The 18,226-nt window shown below is 53.1% G+C and overlaps 7 protein-coding genes across 7 annotated transcripts; 3 read left to right on the forward strand and 4 right to left on the reverse strand.

The window, feature by feature from the left end:
- Window positions 1–117: 117 nt before the first annotated feature.
- LAESUDRAFT_736811 (iron reductase) lies at window positions 118–2,492 on the reverse strand (the record flags this gene model as incomplete). The annotated part of the gene is made up of 10 exons (XM_040910722.1): window positions 118–245; window positions 305–601; window positions 654–718; window positions 776–824; window positions 884–1,416; window positions 1,472–1,624; window positions 1,732–1,808; window positions 1,857–1,882; window positions 1,945–2,064; window positions 2,114–2,492. The coding sequence occupies 10 exons, from the start codon at window positions 2,490–2,492 to the stop codon at window positions 118–120; spliced, it is 1,827 nt and encodes a 608-aa protein (XP_040764424.1).
- Window positions 2,493–6,588: 4,096 nt separating this feature from the next.
- LAESUDRAFT_148257 (uncharacterized protein) lies at window positions 6,589–7,940 on the reverse strand. The gene is made up of 2 exons (XM_040901357.1): window positions 6,868–7,940; window positions 6,589–6,815 (listed from the first exon to the last, which is right to left on the reverse strand). The coding sequence occupies exon 1, from the start codon at window positions 7,851–7,853 to the stop codon at window positions 6,963–6,965; it is 891 nt and encodes a 296-aa protein (XP_040764425.1). The 5' UTR covers window positions 7,854–7,940; the 3' UTR covers window positions 6,589–6,815; window positions 6,868–6,962.
- Window positions 7,941–8,027: 87 nt separating this feature from the next.
- LAESUDRAFT_812650 (uncharacterized protein) lies at window positions 8,028–9,330 on the forward strand. Its single transcript, XM_040914426.1, has 5 exons — window positions 8,028–8,477; window positions 8,532–8,701; window positions 8,769–8,962; window positions 9,013–9,136; window positions 9,201–9,330. The coding sequence occupies exons 1-5, from the start codon at window positions 8,066–8,068 to the stop codon at window positions 9,264–9,266; spliced, it is 966 nt and encodes a 321-aa protein (XP_040764426.1). The 5' UTR covers window positions 8,028–8,065; the 3' UTR covers window positions 9,267–9,330.
- Window positions 9,331–9,434: 104 nt separating this feature from the next.
- LAESUDRAFT_749906 (regulator of G protein signaling superfamily) lies at window positions 9,435–11,312 on the reverse strand. Its single transcript, XM_040911585.1, has 3 exons — window positions 10,945–11,312; window positions 10,053–10,890; window positions 9,435–9,999 (listed from the first exon to the last, which is right to left on the reverse strand). The coding sequence occupies exons 1-3, from the start codon at window positions 11,061–11,063 to the stop codon at window positions 9,763–9,765; spliced, it is 1,194 nt and encodes a 397-aa protein (XP_040764427.1). The 5' UTR covers window positions 11,064–11,312; the 3' UTR covers window positions 9,435–9,762.
- A 171-nt stretch (window positions 11,313–11,483) lies between these two features.
- On the forward strand, window positions 11,484–12,033 carry LAESUDRAFT_743272 (NDUFA2, NADH ubiquinone oxidoreductase 10.5kD subunit). The gene is made up of 3 exons (XM_040911252.1): window positions 11,484–11,589; window positions 11,656–11,762; window positions 11,848–12,033. Exons 1-3 carry the CDS (start codon window positions 11,504–11,506, stop codon window positions 11,934–11,936), a joined length of 282 nt encoding a protein of 93 aa, XP_040764428.1. The 5' UTR covers window positions 11,484–11,503; the 3' UTR covers window positions 11,937–12,033.
- A 729-nt stretch (window positions 12,034–12,762) lies between these two features.
- LAESUDRAFT_725779 (DUF300-domain-containing protein) lies at window positions 12,763–16,215 on the reverse strand. The gene is made up of 5 exons (XM_040908888.1): window positions 15,852–16,215; window positions 15,658–15,769; window positions 14,821–15,001; window positions 14,567–14,762; window positions 12,763–14,508 (listed from the first exon to the last, which is right to left on the reverse strand). The coding sequence occupies exons 1-5, from the start codon at window positions 16,022–16,024 to the stop codon at window positions 12,879–12,881; spliced, it is 2,292 nt and encodes a 763-aa protein (XP_040764429.1). The 5' UTR covers window positions 16,025–16,215; the 3' UTR covers window positions 12,763–12,878.
- Window positions 16,216–16,379: 164 nt separating this feature from the next.
- Window positions 16,380–18,156, forward strand: LAESUDRAFT_775374 (Pex19-domain-containing protein; the record flags this gene model as incomplete). Its single annotated transcript, XM_040913822.1, has 5 exons — window positions 16,380–16,434; window positions 16,488–17,059; window positions 17,121–17,291; window positions 17,366–17,533; window positions 17,594–18,156. The coding sequence occupies 5 exons, from the start codon at window positions 16,380–16,382 to the stop codon at window positions 17,702–17,704; spliced, it is 1,077 nt and encodes a 358-aa protein (XP_040764430.1). The 3' UTR covers window positions 17,705–18,156.
- Window positions 18,157–18,226: the final 70 nt, after the last annotated feature.

Here is an 18,226-nt window from a genome sequence, read left to right on the forward strand (position 1 = left end):
GATTTGGTACCAACTCTACAAAACATTCGGCTTTGTGACGAATGTGCGTAGGTCCAAAAACAAAGAGTCACGTATTCAACAATAGGTCCTTCACGAACCGGCGCATACCCGCAGACCCTAAGCATAGCCGTACGATTCGACGTGCAAGATCACGCTCGGGCCTCCCTTTGCAACGTTCAATGGAGTAGAGACGGGGAACCTGAGAGCAGTGCGGCACGCTCGAGCAATCGCCTGCGATCCACAGACTAAACGATGAATGAGCAACGACGTATGGTAACAGCACAATCGCAAACAATCTGCGTACCCGTCACAGATAGACAACCGGTCGCGGTGGCAACTTCATTCCGGAGAAGTGCATGGAGATCCGGCCGTCCAGGAAACAGCTGGACAGCAGAGTAATCGAGCAAGGATATGGTGGCGCTGCCCTTTTCTTGAGACTTGCTTGCCGAGTCATCGTGAACAGAGTCGTCATCGTACGCCTTCTCACTCGCAACGGGCAGCGGTTCCCCTGCAGTCACATGGATAAGGATGTTCACGTTGAGTGACGGAGGAGTGAGCTCGAGGGCCTGCTTCAAAGCCTTTGAAACCCATTCGATATGACCTGTGACGAGAGTGAGCGGCGTTTCGTGCATGCAGCAATGCGAGATACGCACTCGCTTCTCTGATCGCCCAGATAAACACCACTTTGCGACACGCGCTCTTTCCAGCTCGAACCTTGCTGCGAACATTTAACCGTCGGTGAGAAAGGTTTGACACGGCACGAAAGCTAACTTACTCGATCAACCCCAAGAACGTCGAGAGTGTGAATGAAATGCCAGAACCACCTACAGAACGGGTATGGGCATTTCGGAAAAAACCACCCAAACGGAAGTAAGAGACTTACCTGCCACCAGCACAACGGTGTCATCGTTGTCCAAGTTAGGAGTGAACCCATATGGACCATCGACGAGAGCCGTAGCCTTCCCACCCTTCTCGGCGATCTTCTTCAGCCGCTGTGTGAAGCCGTCCCGTACATTGATGAGGAATACCAGCTCCCTCCAGTAGGGTGCCACGTCGCCCAGCTGCTTGTCGGACATCGGGGCAGCTTCCTGGGTTTCGACGCTGGCAATGGTGAATGGATGTGCCTCGGTGGGGAAGCGCGAGACGCCTGGCATGGTGAGATATGCTGTCTGCCCTGGGGTCCAGTGGAAGTGAGGCGGCCGCGCGAGCCGGACGCGAATGAAGTGAGGAGAGAGGAGTTCGACGTTCGCGTCGAAATAGACCTTCTTCTTGCTCCACGAGAAATAGAGGTGATTGAAGACAACCATGCGCACGAGGCGAATGAATCGATCAAGTCCCCAGACGATGAAACTCGGCCAGATATACGACCCCATGCCTTGCCGGTTGGCATGGAAGTACCCACCGAGGAGGATAATGCTGCAAAACAGTTCAGCATACGAAAGCGAGAGCGAACTCAAAGCTGAATACTCACAAAACCATGAGAAAATGAGTGATGAAGAACAGCTCATAGGCCCTTTCTCGGATGGGGCGTAGAGACATCACGCAAAGGATCGTGAAAGCGACGATGCACGTCAAGCCAAGTGGGACGAACCACGGAGTATCCTCATACTCTGCCCACGGGTTGCTACTCAAATGAATAAGTGATTCGTGAATTTAATCAGATAGTCAACATACGAATATAGCTGTAGAAGGAGTCATGTCAGCGTCCATCGTCCTTTCGATGAATCTCACTATCTCACCCAATTCGCCCCGTGCACCCAAAGCATCACGAAGATTACTCGAGCCGTCATTCGATGAACGAAGTTCAGCTTTACTACGTGTCAGCAACATTCGGTGAAACCGAAGAAAATTCTCACCTTATCGTAACTGATCCCGGTGATGTCTGGGTAGGAGTAATACTGGTCAGTGCTGGAGGCCTTAGGCGACTAGATCGAGTGCGCATACATGCAATGACGTTGTTTTTAGTGCCAAGTGCCGTTACAAGAGGCATTTGGGCCGACGCGATGTTCGCAGCTCTGTTACCATACCAGTTCAGGGTGAACTTCTGTCCTTCCAAGTCCGTGGCTGTAGGCTGTTGTCAGCTGTGAACGAGCATACGGATAACGGTACTGACTGTTGACGAATTCCCATATGAAAAGCGCGATGATGTACGCGCATGTCACGAACACCTCGGCAAGATTGAGAGTGTACGAGCTACCGAACCCCAGTGTCCACCGAAAGGCGATCACCCGATACGCATTGACAATGGCAGAAGGAATACGGCGGACTGAAAATTGCCTCAGGGAAGTCTCGGCACCAGCTTCAGCATCCACCGTCGAATTAGTGCGCTTCCTCGATGAAACCCTTGAGACCACCCAAGAGCCAAGTTGACCGAGAATGACAACGAAAATGAAGCAAGCCACAAAATACCAGACCTCCTTAGGGTATTCCTTCTGGAGGTAGACCCGTATTGTCTTGTCCTCGCTGGCGATGGTAGTCTTGTTCGCTGCCATGGTGGCGATGAAGGTACGGCAAACGGACGGAGAGCGCACGATGCGTGATGGTCCCCGGAAGGAGTGGGGGATTACCAGCGATGCAACCTATCGACAGTATTACTGCGATTTATACGCCGGATGTAAGGCACTGGATCTCATCGGTGGAAAACCTGCCGTATATGGAGATTGTGGTGGGCAGTTCCGTCCAGCATTTCCCGAGGCACGCCAAGTTAATCAACGTCTTCCGAGATGCATAATGCAACCAACCTGTTCGTGACGCTACGATCAATTCCGTGGAACATGGGAATCGAGATGAGCGCTAGCCCGGGCCATTCAGCACCTCCGCCCCAGAAACCAATAGGGGTGCGCGATGAGCTCAGATACCCATCTCACAATTCAGATCTCATAAAACGGCGGAGCCTGCGTGAGAAGCCTCCAATAAGCTTAACCAGATTGAGTCAGCGTTTCTCTCACCGGCAGATGCAAGATTCTGCAGCGCACGTTCGGACGGTCTCGTTAACATGAGAATAGCCTGCAGGAAGACAGGATACCCCTGCTCTGTCAGTAAGGATCATGGTTCTAGTACGATAGTTAAAATAATCAGCGTGAGCGTCCACACGCAGACGCTGGGCCGTGTATGCGATCAGCATACTATGTACGCCCTGGAGGAATAAAACATGGTCGATGGCATAATTCATTCTATAAATGCGGACCGGCGGTAACGGAGGTTATTCTGACAGTGGGGAATGAATAAACCAAATAGTCATTGAAGCAGGATGAAATCGCCGACATTACCCTATCAGCCAAGCATTGTCATTTTATCTTATCTGATATAAATGCACTTGACAGATGACACACAATGGTACCGCGGATGGCATCATTGCGACTCTTCCCTTCCATTGCTTCATCTCACAGCTTTGTTGACCGGAAGCGCGGTGTTCAGCACGAAGATAACCAAAGGCGGCTGACTGCGGAAGGAGATGATGGTTCATCGAGAAGCGCGTGCGGTTCAACTGGCCCGAACAAAAGCTACATGCCATGAAGCCTAAACATGCAACACGCGGAACACGCAGAGCCAATTCAAATTGGCCGGCGGTATAGTCTACTCACACATCGCATCAGCGTCATGGGGTGACATATAGAGACGCCATGTGGTACTTACTGCGCTTGTCAAGTACGACAAGTGTGAATGTGCATGACTCAGGAGAGCGTGACTCTTGCGGAAGAATGGAATCTTCGTCAGCTCTGTGAAGTTACATGGGAACGAAACACTAAGATCCCTCCCCATGTAAAGATCGTGAGTGAAAGGGCTTGATGTTGGCCTTGATTCTTGCTATAAATGTGCAAACGGAGTTAAAGCGATCGTCATGACCAACTGCAAACCAGTTCGCGCGAATTTCGGATGATGGATGAGGCACATGCAATACCTGAGCTCGCTCAGAGCCGAGGTCGGAGACGTGCATCAGGATTCCGAAGCAGGATCTGAAGAGTACACCTCGACTTAGTAAGCCTGGAGAGGCGACAATTGATTGGATAAGTCAGAACAGAAGGTTCCTCAGCTGTAATCAGATACGAGGTGAGGTGAGATTCTACGGGGATTCTGTGGGACATTTTGAGCGACCCAATGAGGACGAGCCCCGATGCTGTTTTTTGGAGGCCGTCAGTACTGCCTCGGGGCCGATAACGAAGCCATCGACAATATTTGGCAATGCACTTGCTGATATAGCAACGAGCATATGCATCTGATCCCTTGATACGCGCATTTCGTGGCGTGCGAGTGATTCCCAAGGCCTCGAATATTATCTAAGTTTCCGTTAATTGTTCGTGACCCCTGGATGATCAAGTTGCCTTCTTACGCACCAGCAAGATGGCAGGGCCTCGAGCCACTCCAGACAGCAGAATGATAGCGATTGAGCTCCCTCACATAGAGGCTGTGCCACGGTGAGAGAAGACGACTGACCAGAGAATCCAGATCAGCGTTGGTCAGGACCATGTGGTGACGATGCTCAGACGTGCTATGATTAGAGGTCCCCACGACAGACGACTACGTATTGGACGGGGTGAGACCGTTACGCCTCTGCTGTCCAATGGATGCCCAAAGATTAAGGCACATTGTGGTCTAGGGTAGATTCCCACGTACCGTGAGGAGTGCATACGAAAGCCGGTACCGATTGCCTCTCTTGCACGTGCACGCCATCTACGTTGTCGTGCGAGATTTGAGGCATTTCATATACAATAGAGCGGACTTGCGAAGCGTAGGTCGCGCAAGCAGGGGTTTCATTGAATCTAAGTCTGGCACACGTTTGACATACGCGCAATCCTAGGAGCAGTTTCACGCTTTGCATATTCCATGCGAGCAGCCAAACAAGATAGTCTCCGAATCGACTCAATGGCAACAGATTCAAGACTGTCAGAGAAGCTCACAGTAACTATGGGACAAGGCTAGACTCACTCATCGAAACATTGTGTAAGATCATGTCAAATCCTCTCCATAGATTTCATCCTGACTCTCGCAGGCGATGACATTGGCCGTAACCAGGAGTCAAAGGCCCAGATTTTGAGAAATCGAAATGATGTGAGTGGGAAGGAGAACCCCGTACAGACCGAGACGAAGTCTGTAGGACTGGCACCACATGCACAACTCTGACCGCAAGGAAAACGTGAGGATCTTCGAGCGCTCCGCTGCATTGTTTTGTAGAGAACAGACGTGGCACTGACGCTAAACGGACAAAGGCATTTTCAATATGAACTTGTCGTTGCGACTTGCATTGACCAGCGCACCGCCACCGGCTGTCCAACCATTTGACGTAGCCTTCAATCTCGCGTAGCAGCATTCCAGGCGTAGACCACCCGAGAGCCAAATCTAGATGAGGTACGATCAGCAACAGCATTCAATATATCGAGATAATAGACGACACGCCCGCATGGATATCCTATGGCTGGATTTTGATACACGCAGAACGTTTCGTGTATGTGACCTTCGTATCATCTACTGTGGTCTCACCGGTCTATATGCACTCAGAAGCGACATGGATGGTGCGCATGGCTCACCGTTCTTGACACGGCTTCCGTCAATAGCCGAGGATGACTGCCAATGAGAAGAGACAAGACGCTGCCGTGCGGTTGGGAGGGAAAGCTCCAACAGCGATACGCTGATCAGCCCACAACAACCAGCGACCAGACACTAAGAGCGGATCTTGTGAGAATGATCTTGCTTATCTTCTGCAACGCACATGAGGGTGTCCATAGCCATAGTGCACGCTGCAGACATGGCCTACCAGCCAAAGTCCGCTACCCTGTGAACCATCTGGCAGACAAGGCGATGCCAGACATATCAGCGCACGCGCAGGACGTATCAATTGCTTGGTCCCAATGTCCTCCGCAACAAAAAGCCGCACGCCGCCCGAGGTGCTGACATGATCCCTTATGGGACGGCATATGTGATATCTCCGCCGAACAGTCAAGAGGCATGGGAGCGTTCTCGCGGTGTTCACAGACACGGATGCTATGGGTGCAGGGTATCGAGGACCACAAAGAGCGAAGACGCAAGAGAGGTTTTAGCACGAACACAAGCAGCAGCGAACAAAGCTCGGCAGGACGAGTATTTGGTCTCCACGCCCTCCGAGGTGGTTACTCCGTCAGAAGCCCGACGTGTGCGCCCGTCTGGAGACGACTACAGGTTCTTCCGAAGAACAAGCACCCCGTTAATTGAAAATGCATGTCCTTCGCAACAACAGCACGAAGCAAGCACGAGTGAACACACACCGCATAAGCAGGTCTCGCATGACTGTTGTCCTGAGCACGCACATGATTGACCCGCTAGTCATGCATTTCCTGATATGTCCGCCTGTGGTGTCCTACCGCAGAGCATTGGCCCAATGGAGGCCGAACATATGTTGTCTTTGGTTCATGCGGAGCACACGCGGAGAACCACCGACCTTCCTTGCTCGGATCGCGAATTAGTCCTCGCAGCCCATTGATGAAGAGGGTTCAAGGAGAAAGGGTGCGATGAAGTAAATTGCAGATATACCAACATTGAGAGAGCGGTGAGAAGCAGACCATATGCTTTTGCGCTGCGTAGATGACGCCGAAGGCGCTGGAGAAGGTGTCATTGCATGGTGTGACGCCAAATGAGAGGCAAGAATTCGGCGTTCTCAAGGGCTGTCTGATAGGGTAGTATGCAATCGGATGGCCTAGGAAGAGTCGATAGAAATAGAAGAACGTCATGTCATGAAAGGCATACACTTTACCGTCCGTAGCCCGGGATTTGTGACGCGAAATGGGGGCAAGAATCCAGCGCCCTAAAGGACTGTCTGATAATATGGTATGCAATCGGATGGCCTGGGAAGAGTCGATTGAGGTAGAAGGAAATCATGTCATGAACAGCACTTACCGTCCATAGCCCGGGATTTGTGAAGCGGGCGCGGGTCTGAGCACAGTCTCACCACGAGAATAGCTGCACATGCTAGCGATCGCGCAATTGATCCTCTACGATCCCTCGAGCGCGGGCTGAGGAGTGACGGGCTCCAGGCCTCTAGGAGTCCCATCCGGCGTCTGGTCGCCGCCGTTTCCTAGAACCTCTTCCAGCTCCTCCTCTTCATCGCTATCATTACTTTGAACCCCCTCTGGGCTATTCCCGCCCTCTCCTTCCTCGCTTGCCCCCTCCTCGTCGGCCTCTTCTTCGGGGGCGAGGTGTGGTCCCCGAGGTTCCCATTCGAGTTCCTCGGGCTCTTCCTGGTCGACTGCAACGCGCACCTTCCAGTCATACTTCTCGCGAAGCATAGCCACTGCTCGCACAGCGCGATCGACTCTCGAGTCGTGCTCAGCACGGATTTCCTCGCATTCACGCAGGACGTCCTCGTACTCGGTGCGATTACCTTGCGAATACATCCCAGGCTGGCCCGTTTGTGTAAGAACGCCAAGGGAACCCTTCGTGACCATGTATTCGGAGAGATGGCGAACAATTTCATTCTCCAACTTCAAAACGTCGGTCGTTTGTTGATTGCGCAGGAGGGGTATCAGCTCGTTGTCGAGCTGGGAGTCGGACATGGGGATACTGGGATGCAACGCAAGTCTCTCAAATGGGCTCCCCGCAGATGTGGCATGTATCGATGCACTGGACTGCGTCGTACCGAGTAAAGAGTTGGACAAGTTATGTGATTGAGAGAGGAGAATGTTGTACTTGGATAGGATGTCTGGCCATGCCAGCATGGCGTTTTGGCCACCAAGCTCTACTGTACGCTGGAGAAGCTGTATAGATTCTATTATCTGGTTTGCCTTGAACTTGAGAGACTCCAGCTGTGCGATAGGCAGTGTTGAAGGGTCAAAAGGAAGTCGGGGGTTCGCTGTTGGCGCGCTCGTTACAGGTGGATGGTCCATGATAGCTGGTTAGGAGACTATATGCGCTCTTGATGGGACCAAAATTGAAGCTGTCGCTCTCGCTGAAAGCTGGAACAGACATCCGAAGAAGGAAATAACGTTGAGGTTGCCACACAACAGGACCAAACAACCCGCCTTGCTATCTGAACTTTAATCGCGCGACTGCCAACAAGGCCCATCACGCGCCAAAGTTGAACATCTCTCGTCCCAGCATGTTTTCGCGCCTCTTTCAACGCGTCGCACTGCGACCTCTTTCACTCAATGTGTCCAGCGTCGCGCGGACGGCCGTGCAGCCCCTATCAGGCGCGATGCCGCCCATGGTTCATACGCGTTCGCTGATGGCCACGGCCTACCTCGCGATGCCAGCAGCGAAGAGCACCGTGAAAAAGCCAGCAGCCAAGAAGACTGCGACTACGACCAAGAAGGCTGCCGCAACAAAGAAGACTACCGCAAGCAAGACGACTGCAACAAAGAGGAAGACTGCTGCAAAGAAGACTACGACTGCGAAGAAAGCCAAGGGCGTGAAGCCCAAGAAGCGCGTTTCCAGGATTGCAGCGAAAGCGAAGGCTGTTAAGAAGCCAAAGAAGAAGGCGGCCAAGCCCAAACCCAAACCCACACTTCTGAGTACTGATTTACGCGTCACGACCCTCAAGGACTTGATACTGATGCATCATATAGAGATGAAGATACCCAAGGACCAGGAGCCTCCCAAGGGTCCTGGGACCGCGTACATCATCTTCGTCACAGAGTATTTCAATACGCATAAAGCAGAAGGGTTGGCCAATGCGCGAAACAGAGTTAGCGAGGCCGCCAAGGCATGGCAGCAGCTGTCGGACGAAGATCGCCAGGTTAGCGGCATTCCGTCTAGGTTTCCGCTCGTTTCGTGGCGCCTCGCAGCTCATCGTCTTACTGCAGAAATACGAAGACCTTCGGCGAGAGAAAGTTCAACTGCACAACATCGCGCTGACGAAGTATATGGAGACGGTTGACCCGAAGATATATCGGGCGCTGACCCTACAGCGAAGGGCGAAGGGAAAGCCGAGTTTCCGTATTCCTGAGGCTGTCAAGAGCGCAATTGATAGTCCTCCGATACGAAACCCCTATGCTCGGTCCGTGGCGTCGTGTTCGCATGATTCAATTGCTTACATGGCGTTTGCAGCTTTGTGGGCGAATACGCAAAGACCATTGAGACACCCGCAGACCTGTCTGGCCTTGCGATTGGCCGGTATCGTTTCGAAGAGGCTGCGAAGAAGTGGAAAACCATGAGTGACAGCGAGAAGCAGGTACATATTGCGTCTCGACTTTGCGTGATCCGAGCACTGCATGACAGGAGCACTCGTTTTGCAGATTTACAAGGACGCAACCGAAGCGGAGATTCGCGAGTACGAAGCTAAGAAGGAGGCCGCCGTTTAAGTACTTGACGCCGATTCTCATGTTGATGGGCTCCAAAGTGTAGAATAGTTCATTGTCTCCGATCACGTTGGATGTTGTTATGTTCAAATTCCCCTGTGTCGACCCTCTGGTCGAGATCGATCGCTCCTACCTGAAACTATTATTCAACGACTCCATTTTTGTTCCATCCTCGAATCACACATTTGTTGCGTAATGTAAATGGATTATCACAATGGCTAGGCTTCTGAGTGCGGAAAGTCTCCAACGCTGCCGAACCACGAACGGCAAGAGGAAGAAATCAACTTATATCTACGAGTGCAAAGTGCGACATTCCCTGGCAATGAGCGACAGCGAAGATGGTCAAGAAGGGGGTATAAGATATCATAAAGTAAGAGGTAACAAACAGTGTAGCAGCGCAACGTCGGAAGGGGAGAAATTTCCAGAAAGATGTGTCACAATTCCAGAGGCTACCTACAACGTCCCATATCAAGGGTGCACCATATATTTATCATAAATGCTATAACCGGTACCCAGGGACTGCCCAAAAAATCATTGTCAGAGCTACCGTGCAGCCCGCAGTGAGCGCAGCGACCCATAGCGCTCGTCCAACGAGAAGCTTCTTCACGTACGGCTCTTCGATGCTGACCAGCTGGAAGGGTATAGATTCGGATTGGTTGAAGAGTATAAGGATCGGGTCCAGCTCGTATTGGTGTGATATTAGGAACAGAATGGCGACAGTGTATGGTAAGAAAAGCTGCGCGTACAGAGTTTAGTGACAATCACGTTGAATGTGTCGAATGGACTTACGAAGAACCGCTTGGACTTTGGATGGACATTCAAGAAGATGAGCGAGAAACCGACGGCCAACCCAATCCACAAGATGACCAGCCCGAGTATCAGCCGCACAAGGGCAGACACCGGTGTCAAGTTGCTAAATGCCTTTGCGCGGAGGAAGCGAGGGAAGGCGTCCTGCTCCATCGCATGAAAGACATACTCTTTCTGCGCGTGAAACATGTCGGGAATCTGTGCCATAAGATTCAACTCGTTCTGCGTTCGCGGCTCGTGCGCGCTGCTGAGTGGGAAAGAGTGGATCCGGAGTGAAGGTGGAAGATAGACCTCGTGGTTGTTATCAGAGCCGATCGTTCCCGCGGGCGAGAGGTAGCGGAAGTAGATGCGCTCCGCGGACTCAATCAGGTCCTGGCGCGTCATGGGCTTCGTTCGCGGGATGACCGTCGGTGCGCGCGTCGCGCCATGAACGTTGAGGAATGCGGGCGTGCGCCCAGAGAGCGAGAACGGCGTGCTCGACCGCGGCGCATCTGCTGCAATCGCTGTGCCCGGTGTCATTGACACCCGCGGGTTTGGGTTCGGGCTTGGGCTCCGCGCCGCCTTCTCATCCTGTGCGCCCGTATCTCCAAATACGTCCCCCGCGTTCGCCGTATTACGCCTCCCGCCGTTAACTCCCACTACCGTCCCGTAGATAGATCCCCGCCGGCGTGCATAGTCCCAGTACTCCGGCCAGTCCTCCTTGATGGTGCGCCCCGACTTGCGGACGTCCTTGAAATACGCGCGACAGTATTGTTCATGCTGGTGAACATCTAGCCAGAAGTCAAGAATGTCTTCCGAGCCCTCGCGTTGTAGAAATAGACTGAGTTACCAGGTCTATGAGCGTTGCTATAACGAGATTGAATAAGGCACTCACTAAAACATATACAGGTCCACAGGAGGTCGCGTTTTCCGCGAGAGGACCTCATTGAGCGAGGGTAGCCGGTGTTTGCGACTTGCTGGTCCAGTCTCCTCTTGATGCTCGCCGCCGGCCATGGCTGTTCAGGCCAAATGCTGTCTGCGCCGGCGCTTCCTCGTGTTCGCGGTGCTGAACGTTGTCTGATACTGATACACAACCAAATACCTGGTTGAAGCGTATACCCGGAGAGATCCGATGTTGAATCTCACGGGTTGGGCTTGAAAGCGAGAGTCCGCCTCACTTATTGAGCCCTTTGCACTGATAGCTGCCACAGGTGAAAAGCTATCGGTTCTACCTTGAGCATGAACGGAGGGTGCTTAAGATTGTGTGCGCTCTGTGTAGGGAAAATGGAGAGAGGGTGGGCCACACCAGCCACGACAGCTTAAAGCGGAGCTCACACTCCGCGAAACACTTCCCTTCCGTTTCGTTACTTTCTGTGACAATCGTGTCACCGATGCCGGACGAAACGTGATTGCATGTGACAATGAGACGTTTCGCGGCGACGACGACGAGAATAATGTCTTTCGCGAAGACTCTCTCTCCTGCTATCCGAGAAATCAGGATATTATGTTGCCAGTCCAGTGCGGCATCAGCAGGCACGCGGTAAGTATGCCGTTCCTTCCATCTGAAGCTCGGATCGAATATGAATGAACTTGACGTGCACATTAGAGAGTTCATCTCGTCCACGTACCCGGTCCTGAAGCAGCATAATCCAGACTTGCCGATCATGATCCGGGAAGCAAAGGGAACACCAGCGCGTGTGTTCGCGAGATATGGTACGTCCAGTGACGTTCAGCGTATAGGTCATCTAATCACTCATTCGTGACCTCCGGTATCTCTTGGGATCTCCCTGCCTCTCAGAGCGCGGGGTAGAACGGCATGTAGAGGTGGACAATCTCTCTCAGTCGGACGTGGCATCCAAGGTTGCTGGGCTCTTGAACCTGTCATAGCTCTCAGAGTCGCTGGGATACCGCCATGCAGGATCTCTGTGAATTGTGGCGTCCCTATTGTACAATGCAGTGAGTCTAGCTGGAAACAGCAGGTGGCTTTCACATGTCGCTATTGCGACCTCGAAGAGTGTCCTCCTATTGCATCAGCTCGTCACTCAATGCGCTCGCTTGTGCGATAATAGCGATTTTAATCGCAACAGTCAATCTAGTTTTTAAGGTACGTCTAGTGCCCCAGCAGTAACATCTTTTCTGTGTCTTTAGGCTAGATCAACTCACGTTCATGAGAGAGTTCGAGGCATCGGTGAATACAAAGTTGCTCCATTCACATGTGGCCGCGCAAAGGACCTTGCTTCGACCGTCATCTCAATGTATAACGGCATATTTGACAGATCACTCGTGACGCCAACGCGTTCGCCTGTACGATTGTAATCGACACGGTCAATTTAGCTTCTTAAGGTACGTCTAGTGCCCCAGCAGTGACATCTTTTTTATGTCCTTAGGCTAGATCAACTCACGCTCATGGGAGACTTCGAGGCATCGGTGAATACGAAATCGCGTCATTCACGCGTGGCCGCGCAGAGCACCTTGCTTCGACTGTCATCTCAACGTATGCCGGCATATGGAATGGTTCTCTCATGACGGCAAGGTACCAGGAACATGTCGTTTTGCGAAGTCCAGCGCATCATGCTTGGAAGGAGGATGCCTAGTTTGACGTCGTCTAAATGCTGGCGTTTGACGTGCCCGCACGCTTTCATTACGTGCTTGACGATAAGTACTGAGTCTTTAGTTTCAGTTCGCAATTCCCTGCACCTCAGAGGAGGTTTGTTCAACTCTTCCGTCTGAACAGGCCACAGTGCCTCATGTTCCCAAGAGTAGTGACACAACCCTCAAATACAATCGATATGAAATTACAGGGTCATCCTGCCGAAGGTCCCTCGTAAGCTATGCCCATGGATTCTCATCATCTAAAAGTTCTGGGCTGTACAGTACAGCCCTCACATGTGGAGGCGTCTCAACTGTCGCAACGGTCGCTCCAGTCGTCTCCGCCACCCCTCGGTCTTCAGTGTCTAGAACCTCATCCACGTCGTCTCCCACGTCAAACAGTGGTTGCGGTTGCTGCTGCCCAGCCGACGGCGTGTGCTCGACCTCGACCTCGACCTCGCCCTCCCCGTCTTTCCGACCCTCCTCGTCCTCGACGACGTATCCCCGCCGATACACCTTGTGCGGTCCAGCACCCCGCATAGCAGGCTCGCCCTTCCGACGCTCGTATGTCATTTCCTCCTCCATCGCATGTGGATCCTCCACGACGAGATCCACGGCATCCGGTGGCAGCAGCGCGCGTTCCGTCTCCTTGCGCGGAGATACGGGTGACAGACGTTCCCTTGGGCTTCCTCTCGACGAGGGCGAGGCAGATGGCTGCTTCGCCACCGATGGGCTGGCGCTCGCAGACAGTTTGCGCACACGAGGAGATTGAGCAGGCGTGTGCTCTCTGCTCGTCCATCTCAGCTTGACATCGCCTGCATTCGCTTCCGGGATCCGATCAAACTCCTTGTCAATGACAATCTCGGGCCTCCGCGCTGCGCTGTCCGCTCTGACCTTCCCCTTGCGCCGCGCGCCATCAGATGTATCCGAATCGTGTCGTTCCCGCACGGTACTCCTCTGGAAGCTACCGACGGCTCCATAAGCCTTCTTCCCAGGCCCCAGCACTCGTCCTGGCCGTATAATCGGCGAAAAGTATGCCCCACGCTCGTCGCGCAGGATGCGCTCCTCCTCTTCCCACATCGTCTTCCGCGCGTCCTCTGTGCTCACGTCCACACATGGATAGTGATAGTCGCCAAACACGTACTTCTTACTATGCTCGAACAGCTCCTCATCCGCCGGATCGATGTCGCCGAATGGCAGGCCAAGTCCTTCGTCCGCGAGCGGCTCGCCATCGAAGAGAGAGAGGCCCCGGGGAGGCGGCGAGCGCAAGTCGGGCGCTATGTTGACGACGTTCTCCGCCTGGTTATGTAGGAGCGGGGCGTACACCTCTTGTGTCTGGTCTGACCCTGCGACGCGCCCCACGATGCGACTGACTCTACGCTCCAGACTGCCTGATGAGCGGTTGGACGTTGCAGGCTGAGGCAACCAGTACTTCCTCTTTCCTCCCTCCCTGTACCGTAAGCCCGCCCTGATCCGCCTGTCCCGCCCGGCGCCCTGGTGGATGAAGCCCTCGCTGGGCTCGAATTCGCGATAGTCCATGCCCTCGCCGCGCAGAGTTGCCTTGACGTCCTCAATGACATCCTTCAAACCGAACGCGTCCCGGAAGGCGTAGTACACGGGCATGCGCGCGACGAAGCTGATGTGTGGGTCGATAAAGTCGCGCGTCGAGAACGCATACATGTGTGCGATGGCGAACAAGGGCATCTCCAGGCAGATGAGCGTGTCCGTGAGCCCGAGCGAGATGTGCTCATTGTCAGTATATGGACCAAGCTTCGTGATTGTACCGGCGGCGACGAGGATCGAGATGACGAACGATTGCCAGAAGGAGAAGAATAGGATGCCCTTCACACAGAGGAACTTTGGCATTGGTCTATCGAGGACGTAGAAGTCAGCGAACGACACAGGTGGTGAGACGACTTGAGATTCACCTGAATGGCCTGAGGTCGTCGTTCACGCACATCCAGAAGATGGCTAAACAGTACAAGCTCATGCATATGCTCACATTGTACACAATGCTCACATAGAGATAGCCAGAGTTCGCACGAAGATTACCTTCGTTGAACTTGCCCAGAAGCTTGAGAATAATGGTGGCCAATGCCAATATCGGCTTCACTTGAACATATTCTGTGAGGATGCACGATCATTAACCCGTCATCACGTCAGTCACTGAATGTCTGCTTACGGATCACACCACGCTTTAGGAACAAGAATGTATGCGGATCACTAACGTCCACTTCTCTCCAGAATATATTTCCTGGGAACACAGGGTATTTCGGTGGTCGACCATGGAGGAGGATGAGGAGGGAACGTTCTCCGCCGAGGTATGCAATGAGAAGGTCGAAGAAACAATATATAACAAATGCCTACATATGGGTGTCAGCGGATCATTACTGCAACCGCCGGGAAACAGCTCGTATATAGATGGTCGGAGATCGCATCGTGTTCAGTAGCATCACGGTCTCAGTACACGGAGGCAAGAGTAAACTTCCTTTCGGATCCATTCTATAGCTGCAATTGAGACCAGGACGACAGGATACCCAAGGCCATGAAAGAGCAGTTGCAGATAGGTCCTGAGAAGGAAGATGGCCGAGGAATGAAGGGAGAAAAGCAGCGAAAGCCTCTCCGCTCGTTTCCCCCTCAAGGTGCCGTGTAGTGCACCCACACCCCGTGTAAGCTGTATACTGTCCCATAGATGTGTTTCATGCCGGAGAACGATGTCCGTGAATCTGCTGCCCAGTACCTGGACTGAGGTGACCAGATTCGAGGTCGTCGTTCCAGGTTCTCGTAACAGTTTCGAGAGTAGAACGCCGCCAAATGATCTCTATAGCATGCCAAACAACAGCGCGATGCGAGGTTATCACTGCGCAGGTTATAAGCCTGGTTACGCGAGAATCGTGCTCCCTCCTACGTTGTGATACTGGGGTCCGCAGAGTCAACCAAAAAGAGCTTGCGATGGTCCAGCACCGCTCCATCTAATAGAAGCAAAAGGGAACAATACAGGCATGAAGGACGAGCTTACCTCATAAATATCACGAATTGCATCAATGAAGAAAGCCGCTTGCAGCGAGAAGAGCGAAATGAAAGATGATATCGCGTAGATCGGCACCATGAGCATGATCCGAACCACCTGCCTGAACCCATCACCACCAACAGCAACACCGTAAAGCAATTCCATGAGCTGAAGGAACACATGCGAGTGAATTACGGGCGAACCGTTGCAAGATGGGCTTCCGGTAGTTCTTGAGATGTAGGAGGATGGAGGTCGCGGAGATGGCCGTTGCGGCGAATGTGGAGAGGCCCGAGAAGAGGAGGACGGGGAAGGGTAACGCTGAGCCTGAGCCTGAGCCCATGTCTGGTTGTTTGCCGGAGAGTTTCGTTACGTCCATGGTGAGGCGTATAGGGAAATGTGCGAATGAAATGGGATATCTTGAGGTACAGTTGTCTATCATCCACTGCCTCTTGGATCTGCGAGAATGACGTCCGTTTCCCAAAAAAATTGTTGGATCGTTATGTCGACATGAAGGAGACGTAGAGAACGAGATGAGCGTGGAGAGGGACGATATCGCAGCTGGAGCTTGAGCACAGTAGCGTGACATGACGCGTGCTGCCGCGTTACATGCAGTGACCGTCCGTGACTCCACACGCACGTGATTCGGGACGCGACTTGCTCGCACTACCTCCGCGTCCGCCGTCCATACCTCAGCGCTCAGCCTGCACCGCTATTCCTTCCACGCATCCACGATGTCCGGACCTCACAAGGCACACGTCGACGAGGAGGACCTCGACGAACTCGACGGTGCGTTCACATCGTCTGCATCACACATCTAGATTCATCTAACCTCGCACAAGACGTCCTCGAGCAGTTCTCCGCCCCACCCGCAAAGGCCCAACCGACACCGAAAAGCACAAACAACCCCTCCTCCACCGCCGCCTCCACCACCAGCTCCTCTTCCGGACCTCGAACCTCAAAATCTCCACAACCCAGCACCAGCACAAGCACCAACACCGCAGAGCCTCTCGACTTTGGCGCAGACTTTGAAAAGGAGCTCGCAGCGGGGATGGCATCGCTCTTTCGCGAGATCTCTACCGATGCCGGGCTCGACCCGGATGCACTGAAGGTCGAGGAGGGAGACGGCGAGATGACCGAGGAGGAGCGAAACCGGCGGGAGGCATTTCAGGCGGCGTGGGAGCGGATGCTGGTCGAGGGGATGGATGGCGCGATGGACGTGGAGGAGCTGGTAGGGACGAGTGAAGGGAAGGGAAAGGGGAGGGAAACGGATCTGGGCGCGGACGCGATGGGGAGTGATGGTGCGGAGGAGAAGGCAGGGAATGGAAATGGAGGAGCGGTGCCGGAGGATGATTTCCAGGCGAGCATCAGGAAAGCGATGGATAAGCTCAAGGAGAGTGATTCTAATCTGCAGGTGCGCGGTCTCATAGCCTTCATGAACGACTGACTGTGACTGAACGGGAAAACCCCGTTAGGCGGATACGGAAGGTTCGCTCGACGACCTCGTCCAGAAGCTCACGGCAGGAATAGACCTCGGCAGCGGAGGCGAGTCAGACGAAGAACTACAGAAAATGCTCGAGAACATGATGACCCAACTCATGAGCAAAGACATCCTATACGAGCCGCTAAAGGAAATGCACGTAAAGGTACGTCGCTCCCCGGCCTCAATCCGATGCTTCCAGATCGACTCATCGACTGGAATTCTTGATCGGCGTTGTAGTTCCCAGATTATCTGAAAGACAACGAAGCCAAAATCTCACCAGAAGACAAGAAGCGGTACCTCTCGCAACAAACGGCCACCGCGAAGATCGTCGCGATATTCGAGAACCCATCATACTCGGAGACGAACCAAGGTATGAATGCGCAGATAACGACCCTCATGAATGAGGTACGTCCTGCCCTCCCCCCCTCCTCGCTATGCGACCTTGCTGACATTTATGGATCGTAGATGCAATCATACGGCGCGCCGCCAGCAGAGATCATGGGCCCATTACCACCCAACTTTGACCTCGACGCGGACGGGATGCCCAAACTTCCGGACAACTGCGTCATCGCGTGACCCTATCGACTCGGATGCTTGTGCGCCCCCAACGATTATCACTATCACTTGTGCGTTGCATTTGGCTTGGAGGTCCGATCATGCTGTATCATTAATCTCTCGGGGGACTATCATGATGGAAGGATACCATGCTTACGGTGGTCCGTGAACCTCGTGCTGGCAATCCCGCTGTCAACATCTGAAGGTGTAGAACGTCCTTTGAACTCTACCTAGCGATGGTCCGATTTTGATTCGCGCTAAAAGCCCATGGTATGTCACACAGCCAGTGGCACTCATCACTATGTAGTCGGTCAATGCATCCTAGTTCCCCGGAGTGCTCGCCACCGGTGCGTCATATATAAGCAGTAGAGATCCAACCACATCTGTACGTTGCTCGACAAATAACGAACTGCTATGACTTTACGAAAGTTTGGTCCGACGGAAACATTATGAGAAACGCATCCGAGCCGACATGGCCACCTGGCAAGCTCATGTGACGACCAGATACATAGACAAAGCACGGGAAAAGGAGGATAATTCCTG

Source organism: Laetiporus sulphureus, assembly GCF_001632365.1.
Source record: "Laetiporus sulphureus 93-53 unplaced genomic scaffold LAESUscaffold_19, whole genome shotgun sequence".
Lineage (NCBI taxonomy): Eukaryota > Fungi > Basidiomycota > Agaricomycetes > Polyporales > Laetiporaceae > Laetiporus > Laetiporus sulphureus.

Excerpts from the sequence above, each read along its gene's own strand:
- LAESUDRAFT_812650 (XM_040914426.1), top strand. The coding sequence starts at position 8,066 with ATGTTTTCGCGCCTCTTTCAACGCGTCGCACTGCGACCTCTTTCACTC. Across the intron at positions 8,702-8,768 it reads TGTCGGACGAAGATCGCCAG|AAATACGAAGACCTTCGGCG; the intron begins GTTAGCGGCATT and ends GTCTTACTGCAG. Across the intron at positions 9,137-9,200 it reads TGAGTGACAGCGAGAAGCAG|ATTTACAAGGACGCAACCGA; the intron begins GTACATATTGCG and ends CTCGTTTTGCAG.
- LAESUDRAFT_749906 (XM_040911585.1), bottom strand. The coding sequence starts at position 11,063 with ATGGCCGGCGGCGAGCATCAAGAGGAGACTGGACCAGCAAGTCGCAAA. Across the intron at positions 10,891-10,944 it reads GTGGACCTGTATATGTTTTA|TCTATTTCTACAACGCGAGG; the intron begins GTGAGTGCCTTA and ends CTGGTAACTCAG. Across the intron at positions 10,000-10,052 it reads CAAAGTCCAAGCGGTTCTTC|CTTTTCTTACCATACACTGT; the intron begins GTAAGTCCATTC and ends CTGTACGCGCAG.
- LAESUDRAFT_725779 (XM_040908888.1), bottom strand. The coding sequence starts at position 16,024 with ATGGACGTAACGAAACTCTCCGGCAAACAACCAGACATGGGCTCAGGC. Across the intron at positions 15,002-15,657 it reads CAATTCGTGATATTTATGAG|GCATTTGTTATATATTGTTT; the intron begins GTAAGCTCGTCC and ends ACCCATATGTAG. Across the intron at positions 14,509-14,566 it reads GACGACCTCAGGCCATTCAG|ACCAATGCCAAAGTTCCTCT; the intron begins GTGAATCTCAAG and ends CGTCCTCGATAG.
- LAESUDRAFT_743272 (XM_040911252.1), top strand. The coding sequence starts at position 11,504 with ATGTCTTTCGCGAAGACTCTCTCTCCTGCTATCCGAGAAATCAGGATA. Across the intron at positions 11,590-11,655 it reads GCGGCATCAGCAGGCACGCG|AGAGTTCATCTCGTCCACGT; the intron begins GTAAGTATGCCG and ends CGTGCACATTAG. Across the intron at positions 11,763-11,847 it reads GCGTGTGTTCGCGAGATATG|AGCGCGGGGTAGAACGGCAT; the intron begins GTACGTCCAGTG and ends CCTGCCTCTCAG.
- LAESUDRAFT_148257 (XM_040901357.1), bottom strand. The coding sequence starts at position 7,853 with ATGGACCATCCACCTGTAACGAGCGCGCCAACAGCGAACCCCCGACTT.